Raw genomic sequence first — 9,629 nt, 5'->3', positions numbered from 1 at the left:
TTTAAGGGACGAAAATCTATTTCTGTTCCTTAATTGAGTAGATCCAATAATAATGAACAGACTTAAAGAAAGCTCTGGAGAGAATTATTTTTGAGGAAAAAAATGTTATCAGTTTGTGTAACTAAGTTATTCAAATAAATCTAGTAAATGCTGTTACCAGAAATGATCAGCTGCCCATTTCCAGTCTGAGGACGGAACACTGTGTTGTCACCGCAAACATTTCCCAAACAGGGGAGGGGACCTTTGCAGGGATAAATGGGCAGCGGCCCCTGGAAAGCCCAGCATTGCGGGCAGGTGGCGGCTCTGGGTCCACTCAGTGCATCCCGCTCTGCGAGGCAGGTAAGCCCTGATGCTCCCACTCGGGGACACAGGGGCCCCTTTGCAGGAGGTTCTAGGCCTTGGCCCGGGGCCAGTGGCACGTGGGCAGGAGGGAGGCAGGAGGACCTGTGTCTGATGCTGGGATGGCTCTGGGCCCTCTGAGGACCTGTCCTATCTCTGGGGCTCATTTTCATCCTGCAAAGGGAGGGAACTGCCCCAGGGCTTCTGGGGTCCCTTCAGGCTCTGCCTCTGTGGGATTCTGATTTGAGCCAGCTGTGTCCCCCCTCCCCTGCCAGGGCCAGACCTCCCAGAGGGCCACGAGTTGGGCTCCCTCCATGGCACAGAGCACGGGTCTCAGGGGGCCAAGTGGCAGAAGTGAGGGCACCAAGTCCCTCTGGGTAGCACCTTTAGGGTCTCCAGGGGCTTTCCTGGGCTCCACTGTCCCTCCAGGGCTCTGGGCCAAGCAGAGAGGCAGGTGCATCTGTCCAGCAACTGAAAGGACAGACCCTCAGAAACACAGCCAGCCCCCCAACCTGGCCTAATACACACGAGCTATTTCTCCAGGGAAAATATTTAGGGAAAAACTCTAAGGAAATAGTTGCATAACTCTGTGTAAATTTACAGTTTGGGGAAGCAATCACCTCTGCCCTCAGCTTGTCCAAAGGCCTTTCCACTGGCCTCTGCAGGAGACTCGGCTCCCCTGCCTCCCCCTCCCCTCCTGCCCTCTTTCTCCCCTCCCCTCCCCTCCCCTCCCACCATCCAAGCAGCCCTTTGTCCTCTGAACTCTGAGAGGAGTGGGCAGAGGCTGAAGGTCAACAGTCCTGTTTGCTGAGGTCACCAGCTCTGACCTCAGCCTCTTGCAGGTATTCATGATGTATCCCTGTCCCTTGTCCCTAGGAATCAGAGTCTTGTCATGTCCCAGAAGTGGTGGCATGTGAAGGAGGTGACACCTAAAACTCTTCTTACAAACCAGGCGCCCTCATCTTTTCTCCTGTCATTCAGCTTGTAGGACAGAGAGGACACGTGGGGCCCAGAGAGCTTTAGTCACTTGCTTGTCACCACAGAGCCACCCCAAGTGATCACAATGAAACCCTCATTCACGTCTCTGAGACCCTGAGGCCAGGCTGCTTCCTCCCCACCTGGAGGCCTTTCCAGGCTGATGGTGGAGACACCCACCATGTGGGCACCTGGCAGGGGCTGGAAAGAACACTCTAGCAACCTGGGCCTTTCCCCCGGCCCCTAGCAGGGTCACCTATGCTCCAGCTCTGCTCCCGATGCCTTTGGGGGCCCCAGTCACTGAACCCTCACTGTGACCAGACACCACGACCTGCCTGCCTGCCTGAGGTCACACTTGTTATCAAGAGGCCAGGAGGGGCCCTGTGGCCTTTGAGTCAGGGCAGGGCTCCTCCCTGGGCTTCCACCTGGGGACACACAGGGGACCTAGTGGAAAAGGAGCCTCTGCCTCCCAGTCCCCTCTGAGGGTGTCTGCTCCCCCGGCAGGAGGGGGACAGGTTCTCCTTGGACAGCACCTCCCCCATCACCAGCTTCCCCACCTCGGATGGAGCCTGGCACCCCAGCTTCTCACCCTCGCTCCTCCGCGTGCCTGCTGTGGGACCTGGGAAAAGCCCCTTCCCCTCTCTGGGCCCAGTTTCTCCACTGGGGAGCCTGGGACCCATTCTCGCACTTGCTCAAAGGCTGAGAGGGAGCCCAGAGCAGCCTCCTGGATGAGGGGAGCCCAGGAGGTGCCTACCTCTGGGAGGTGACAGAGAAAGAGAGACACAGGAATCTAGAACAGGTGTGGACAGTGGGCGGTGGTTGGGTCACCACCTGGCTCTGGGAGACTTAAAGGAGCTGTGCTTTTCAGACATGAGGGCAGAGGGAATGTCCCTCTTCCTGGCTCTGGGCCTCCTGGTGGCTGGGCTCTGCTCCAGGGTCCACTGCGTCCCAGCGGATGACCTTGCCTCAAAGATTGTGACCCTGAAGGACCAGATCACGAAGCTGCCAGCGCACTACAACGCCGTAGTCTCCAGCAACACCGACTTCGCCTTCAGCCTCTACAAGCAGCTGGTTCTGGCCGCAGGCAGAGAAAATGTCATCTTCTCCCCGCTGAGCGTCTCCATGGCCTTGGCCTTCCTGTCCTTGGGAGCCCAAGGCCCCACCCTGATAGAGCTCCTGGAAGGCCTCAAGTTCAATGTCACAGAGACCCCTGAGGCAGAAATCCACCAGGGCTTCCAGCACCTCCTGAGGACGCTCAACAGGCCGAGCAACCTGCTGCAGCTGAGGTTGGGCAACGCCATGTTCATTGATGAGCATCTGAAGCTGCTGGACAAGTTCGTCCAAGATGCCCATGAGCTGTACCACTCCGAGGCCTTCCCCACTAACTTCCAGGATTTAGAAGCTGCCAGAGGACTCATTAATGACTATGTGAAGAACAAAACCGAGGGGAAAATCGTGGAGTTGATCAAGAAGCTTTCCCCTCGGACCGTGGCCGTCCTGGTGAATTACATTTACTTTAAAGGTGGGTGATGCATTGAGGTTTCACAGGCAACTCCCATTTCGTTCTGAGCTTCAGGGCTATTACCGTGTTTTCAGCAACCCATTCCAGAAAGGGCCGCCTTGAGTTAGGGACATGGGCTCCCAGGCCCTGGCCTGACCATAGGCTTGGTCTGTCCTGGGGTTTTCCAGCTGACAGTTGTCACTGCAGGGCACGGGTGCAGGAGAGGCCATAGCCTTGGTCTGAAGAGGGCAAGACTTCCTTCGGACTGAAGCTGCTCCAGCTGCCCGGAGGAAGGAGCTTTCCTTTCACACCGCCGGGGTGCCTGGGACTCCGGCTTCCTCCACGAGGAGCCGCTTTTGGACACGCTCAGGAAGGCCTGCGGTGTGCACACTGCGGGCTGTGTCTGACCTGGGCTCTGTCTAAGGGGACTTGGTGTTTTCTGTGGGGGAGGAGGGGCTGGTGGTTGTCTTCACCACGACCCAGGCTCAGAGGAGCCCGCACATCCCAGGGTCTTTAACAGCCCGCGTCTAAAGTCTGGAAGTGGCAGGGCCCCATCTGGAGAAAGGCCTCGGGGCAGAGGCCGGCCTCCAGGGCAGGACCTTCTCCCAGATTCGTGTCGGTCCAGTGGCCCAGCCCATTGGTGGGATCTCAGAAAAGGACGTGCAGCCTGGAAGTTCACAACGACGAGAGCGAAGGCAGACAGATTTCAGAGGCAGGGTGTGCAGTGCACCTAGGGGCACAGAGAGATAAGGACGCATAGAAGGACCACCGAGTTGGGGGCGAGCTGCCTGAGATACCAGCTGTAGGGAGACCAGTTAGCCCTGCGCCTGGTCCCATAGCAAGAGCTCCTGGGTCTGTGTGTTCCTCTCTCATTGAAATAATTGTATTGCACTTTTCTGGAAAACGAATTCAGGCCTGATGTGTTATGTTTATTCATCAAATGTCCTGTCCTCCCTCTCTGCCCTGTCCTAGGACTTTGTCCTCCGAAGTTTCTTCCCAGGGACACCCCTGCCATCCAGCTTTCCTTCCACTCCGGCTTCTCAGAGGGGCACAGGCAGGGGTAGAACACAGGAAGTGGGGGGACCACATGCTCAGAGAAGCCCCAGGGCTCTGCTCTGCCAGAGAAACTCCCCACTGAGTGCTCCATCCTCCCGGGGTGGGGAGACCCCAGCCCTCTCCTCTGCTGACCCCGCCCTGCCTTACTGGTCCCCACAGGGCTCCTGCTCCACCCTGGTCCCCAAACCTGGGGGAAGGAGTGCCCTCCCTGCCAGGCCAATGCCTAACCCCTGGTCACTCACACTGTTCCCTCAAGGACCAGCATGTCCCATTTGTCCCCAGGCCCAGCCTGCGCCCACCTCTCCCTTGCCCCCCACATCCCTCTTGGTTCCTCACGTAGCACAGTTACCCAGGCTTCTTTCCTGGCCCCTTCTCCCCCCGACCTGTGGGGATCACCCCACCCCCAAGGGCGTCCCCACCTGCCCAGGAGGATGTGCAGACCTAGGAGGCCGCCCCTAGGGGCGCGTGGGGGTGTTGGTGTGTGGGGTGTCTTCACCCCCAGGGATCAGGGCAGAGGGGGCAGAGGCAGGCAGCCCTTGCATCTCAGACTCTCGACTCTCCCTCTGCCTCCAGCCAAGTGGAAGACGCCCTTTGATCCAGAACATACTATAGAGTCCACGTTCCAAGTGAGCAAGAACAAGACAGTGAAGGTGCCCATGATGAGCCTTCGAGGCCTGGAAACACCTTACTTCCGGGACGAGGAGCTGGCCTGCACGGTGGTGGAGCTCCCGTACACCAGCAACGACAGCGCGCTCTTCATCCTCCCTGACGACGGCAGGATGGCGGCCGTGGAAGCCAAGCTGCTCCCGGAGACGCTGAGGAGGTGGAGAGACTCCCTGCAGCCCAGGTGACTGTCCCCAGCACCCGGTGCTTTGCAGGGGCGGGGGGCACCTGCCTTCTGGGCCTTCACCCTCTACCCTGACCCATGTCCCCAACACTCGGGGCCTCACTGATGTCCAGGGCTGGGGCCAGTGATGGGACGCCCCTTCCAGGAATGACCTTGCCCTTTGCTGCTTGCGTCGCCTTGGTCTGAATGTTTCCTTTTATAAGATGATGACGTCTGCTTGGGTTGGAGCTGAGGCTTCTTCTGTCTCTAACATGAAGTGAATCCTGACGAACCTCAACTCAACCCCCAATCACTCCTGCGCGGTCCTCCTTGTCTCCCCCTCTGAAGGGGGGGGTGGTAGATGGACTTGGGATCAGCTGCGGGTTCAGGGGAGGCGGGCTCTGAGATGAGCTTTGCTCTGGCTCAACGCTGTCTTCACGCATTCCTTCAGTCATCCATCCAGCTCCGGTTTCGCAGGTTAAAGGAGCACCTGCTCTGTACACGGAGTAATTTGGACCCTTTGGGCGGATGAGCCAAGAACACGCAAACACTGCCCTGCTGCAGCTTCCTCTGTGACTGCGGGAGACGGGCAAGATTAAATGAATAATACGGTGTGTTGAAAGGAGAGAAATGGAGGGCGAGGGAGAGGAAAACAGAATGAAGTGATTTGAAGCAGACGGTGTTGGGGAGTTTAGACAGAGGGGCCATGAGGTGACGTGTGAGGTAAGAGACGGAGCCATGGGGATATTTGGGGAAAGAGCATTCCTGGCTGAAGGAACGGCCAGTGGAAAGCCTGAGAATAGGACCAGACCTGGTGTGACTGAGGATTTGCCTCAGAGTGGCTGGAGCAGGAAGAGGAAGAGGGGGAGTTGGGAGAGGTTGGGGCCCCCGGGGGCTCAGGTTATGTGGGGGCTGCAGAGCCCTTGACGGGATCCCCTCTGACCAAAATGAAGACTCATCACAAGGTTTTGGGCCAAAGAGTGAATGAACTGAGTCATGTTTCAGGAGGATCCCCCAGGGGGCTGAGTGGGGACCATGCTGCAGAGACAAGCCTGGAGGCAGGGAGGCCAGCCAGGAGCTCAGTGCAGTCACCCAGGGGGAGCTGGGGCTGGGCCAGGAGGGAGCCAGCAAGTGTGAGAAGCCGTGGGTCCTGGATGAAGTGAGGGCAGGACGTGGAATTCAGGAGCCTGACATCAAGGGGACAACAGAGGGAGAGGCAGTGCTGGGCCTGAGTCTGCAGGGGCCACGGGGAGGGTGTGGGGGCCGCTGTGCAGGGGCAGCCCCAGACCCAGAGCCCTGCTCCCAGGCTCCCCCTCCCCCACCCACTCCCTCTGCTTCTCTGGGGCTCAGCTCCCTCCTGAGAGGGGTGCGGGGACAGTCCTTGACCCACTGTCCTGAGTGGGAGGTTCTGCAGGTCTCAGGGGGCCATGGGTGTGGAAGGCACTTCATGCACCACAAAGCACCGAGACCTCCTAGAGATGAAGTTGAGGTGGCAGCCCCTCCCCCACCCCCTGTCCAGGGCACCCGAGGCCTCTTGGGGCTGCTGCCCCCCAGGCCCTCCCCACTGCCCATCCCAGGAGACCCCAGGACAGGGGGACCCACCTCCCCTGCCCATGTCGTCCCTTCCCAACCCTCTCCTTCCTCCATCACCAGAGACCAAGCCCAGAGCAGGGGCTCAGTTGGAAATGGACAGAATATCATCCAACAGCTTTGATTTATGGCCCAGGGGGTGGGGGAGTGGGACCTGCATCTACACTTTCCTGCCCATGTGAGGGGGGCTCTCCGTAAGGATTTGCTGAGTAAATGGATAAAGTGCAAATGAAGGAGCGCATGACTACAGGGTGGAGGAGCTCCCCCTGCTGCCAAGGGCATCAAGGTTTAAAGGGCGCCCCAGCCTCCTCACTTTTGCATCTGCAAGACCAGGTGCCTTGACAAGCGTCTTCTGGGAAATATAGACAGCGAGGTGGGGGTCCTGGGTGGAGGGGGTCCTGGGTGGAGGGGGTCCTGGGGGGAGGGGGTCCTGGGGTGGGGAGACATCACCTTTGCTCCAAGAACCTTCTCCCTCTCTGCTCACAAGCTGAATAAGCCCTGCCCTCGGGGAGCTCATTGTAGTGACAAGAGGGGGACCTTGGATTGATTGATTCAGGTCCCCAAGGCCCTGCAGTGCAGCCCAGGCCCTCCACACCCCCTTCCACTACTAAGCCCCCAAATAGCCTTCACCTCCTTGCCCCCACACTCACCTGCCCCCCACACTGGGGGCAGCCCCCCTTTCTTCCCTCTTCCCTGCAGGTGCATCCGCCTGCCCCCTGTCCTCCTCTGCACCTGGCCAGCTCCTTCCCTCCTCTGGGCCTCAGGCTCCATGGCACCTCCCACAGGAAGCCCTCCCAGTGCCCCTGCCACTAGCAGCCTCAGCACAGTCCCCCAGCAGCTGCGGAATCCCTTTTGATCTGAGGGTGTGTCCATGGGCCCCCTGAGCTTGAAGGGAGAAGCTGGACCAGGCATGGGCACCACCCCAGCCCCAGCCCTGGTGCCAGCCTGGCTAGTTAGACTCCTGCAGACATGAGCGGATAGGTAATGAACTGAGGGGAGTTAGCCTGAGGGCTGCGGAGAGTGAGGCAGGGAGTCCTTATGCTCAGAGGGAAGGCGTGGTGGGAGAGGAGGCGGGGAGACCCCGCTGAGAGGTGGGAGGAAGGGGCGCCCAGTCAAGCAGACCTTCAGGTTTCTCTTCTCCCCTCCCAGGCGGATAGATGCCCTCCACCTGCCACGGTTTTCCATCTCTAGCGACTATAAACTGGAGGAGATCCTTCCCCGGCTGGGCATCAAGAAAATCTTCAGTGCGGAGGCTGACCTGTCAGGAATCACAGATACAACACCCTTGTGTGTTTCCCAGGTGAGTCTTCACACTTTGGACAATTCCTCCTCCTTATGGGGAGCACATGGTGGAGGCCAGGCAGGTGTTCAGGTGACCTTGAATTTGCCAAAGAATTGCATTTCCTACAACTCAATCATCTCCCCTGGGAAGCCTCAAGCCCAGGAGGGCTGGGTGACAATCCTGTTGGGGAGTTGTCCCCACCTTCCCTGAAATAGAATGTGACCCAGGAGCCTTCATTGGGAAGGTCCTGGGGTGGCATCCTCGGTGGACCCCGCTCCCATGCTCTGCTTTTCACCGCCCTTAAAGGCACAGAATTAAAGTCCTGTAGCCCTCAGGGGTTTCATCTGTAAAAGGAGGGCGATGGTTCTCAGCCAGCTCGCAGAGCCCAGCAGAGCAGGGAAGAGGGTAGAGGGAATACCAGTGGCTCCAGCGCATGGGATGAAAACACACTGAGAGCACAAGAGAAGAACACCAGGGACCTGGGACTCTGATCTTAGAGGCAGAAGGGTCAGAGGGCATGGGGCGGGGGTGGGGGCTGGGCAGCCCTCTGTCTCCCCTGCATGCCACCTGCCAAAGGAGGCACGTGTGCCAAGGGGGCTGTGTGGTCCAGGGATGGGAAGCCACACCCTGTGCACGTACCTGAGGGTCTCAGGGGACTTCGGCTGGGGCAGGAGAGGTGCAGAAATAAGCGCCAGCTCCTCTGCGGCTTCAACATGGAGGAGCCTTGCATAGCTGCTTGCAAGAAAAATGCCTGGACCTTGGCTAGCCCTCTACACTATGGGGAGCTGTGTGGGCCGCAGTCTCTGCACTCAGACCAAGATCCAGGCCAGGGAGCCCCTGCTCTTGACCTCTCTGTCCCCAGGCCCATCTCTCACTGCCTTTGAACCTCTGTCTGTCCATCTGTGCATCAGATCTCTGTGCACCTGCGGGCAGGTGTGTGGAGAGGACAAAGAGCCCAGGTTGACAGCACAGTGACAGGCCAGTGGCAGATGCTGGCTGAACGGCAGACCCCTTAGAGCGGCTCAGGCAGGCTGCTCAACCCCGGCCACACTGTCTCTGCGGGGGGCTGCTCTCGTGTCCCTGCAGGTGGCCCACAGCGCCATGCTGGACGTGGATGAGGAGGGCACGGAAGGAGCCGCGTCCACAGGAGTCGTCCTAGAAAAAAATTTCTTCGAGAATTTCATTGTGCGATTTGACAGCCCCTTTCTGTTCGCCACGGTCCTCAGAGACACCCAGAGCATCATCTTTCTGGGCAAAGTCGTCAACCCCCGTCCAGCCTAGAGCTCCCCTCTGAGCCGTGGGGCTTCTCTCTAAGGAGCTGGGTGCTCTGGGCCCTGGGGCAGCCTGGCCTCTACTCAGCCATGAGCTGCCTCACCTTGGCTGCTCCCGCTGACCCTTGGAAGGTGACAGTCACCTTCTGGTGGCTCCACACACACAGGGGTCTGTGCCCTGCTCCGGGGAGGCTCTGAAACCTCCCACAGCAATAAAGCATCTTTCTGAACTGGACTCCTTTTTTCTCCTGTGCTTCTCTGCCCTGATCTGCCCAACTCCACCCCTGCTGCCTCTGGCCCTGGAGGCCAAGCACCTGACGTGCCACACATGCTCCGCCCCCAGACTCTGGCCCCTGGACTTCAACAGCCAGCCCAGGGGCAGGCTCTGTGCTGTGGCCAAGCCCACTGGATTCAGGCCCAGAACTGGGAGAGGTTCCTGCTGCCTGCTGCCCGCTGCCAGGGCTCTGATCCTAGGGCCCAGGAAGGGACCCCTGGCTGATCTTGGCAGGGGCTGCTGACAGGGGCTCCCAACGCTTCCCTCTCCGGGCCCTGCCCCTGGACCCCTGACTCCTGCAGCTGAGTGGGCCTCCCCCCTCCCGCAGGCTCTTCCCTCTGCCCCCAGCCCCCCAACCTGGGGACAGGAGCTCTTTCCAGATTCACGGGAGAGCCCCTCCCCCCTGACCAGGTCTGTGTCCTCCGCTGATAGAGGATCCCCCACCCAGAGTGGGGGTGGGAGGGAAAAGGAGCAACCCCCCCCCCTGCAATAAAAGGAAGCCCAGGGTCCTTCAT

General features: G+C 59.4%; 1 protein-coding gene across 1 annotated transcript; it reads left to right on the top strand.

Moving 5' to 3' along the window:
- Positions 1-253: 253 nt before the first annotated feature.
- On the top strand, positions 254-9,075 carry LOC100156325 (serpin A3-5). Its single transcript, XM_001928844.6, has 5 exons — positions 254-339; positions 2,183-2,836; positions 4,445-4,718; positions 7,437-7,587; positions 8,656-9,075. Exons 2-5 carry the CDS (start codon positions 2,185-2,187, stop codon positions 8,848-8,850), a joined length of 1,272 nt encoding a protein of 423 aa, XP_001928879.2. The 5' UTR covers positions 254-339; positions 2,183-2,184; the 3' UTR covers positions 8,851-9,075.
- Positions 9,076-9,629: the final 554 nt, after the last annotated feature.

Source organism: Sus scrofa, chromosome 7 (assembly GCF_054392235.1).
Source record: "Sus scrofa isolate SSC_HxYL_T2T_F1_AM1 chromosome 7, Sscrofa_HxYL_maternal_Yorkshire_Landrace_v2.0, whole genome shotgun sequence".
Classification (NCBI taxonomy): Eukaryota; Metazoa; Chordata; class Mammalia; order Artiodactyla; family Suidae; genus Sus; species Sus scrofa.
Note: the sequence above shows the minus strand (reverse complement) of the source record. Positions and strands in the feature narration are given on the sequence as shown.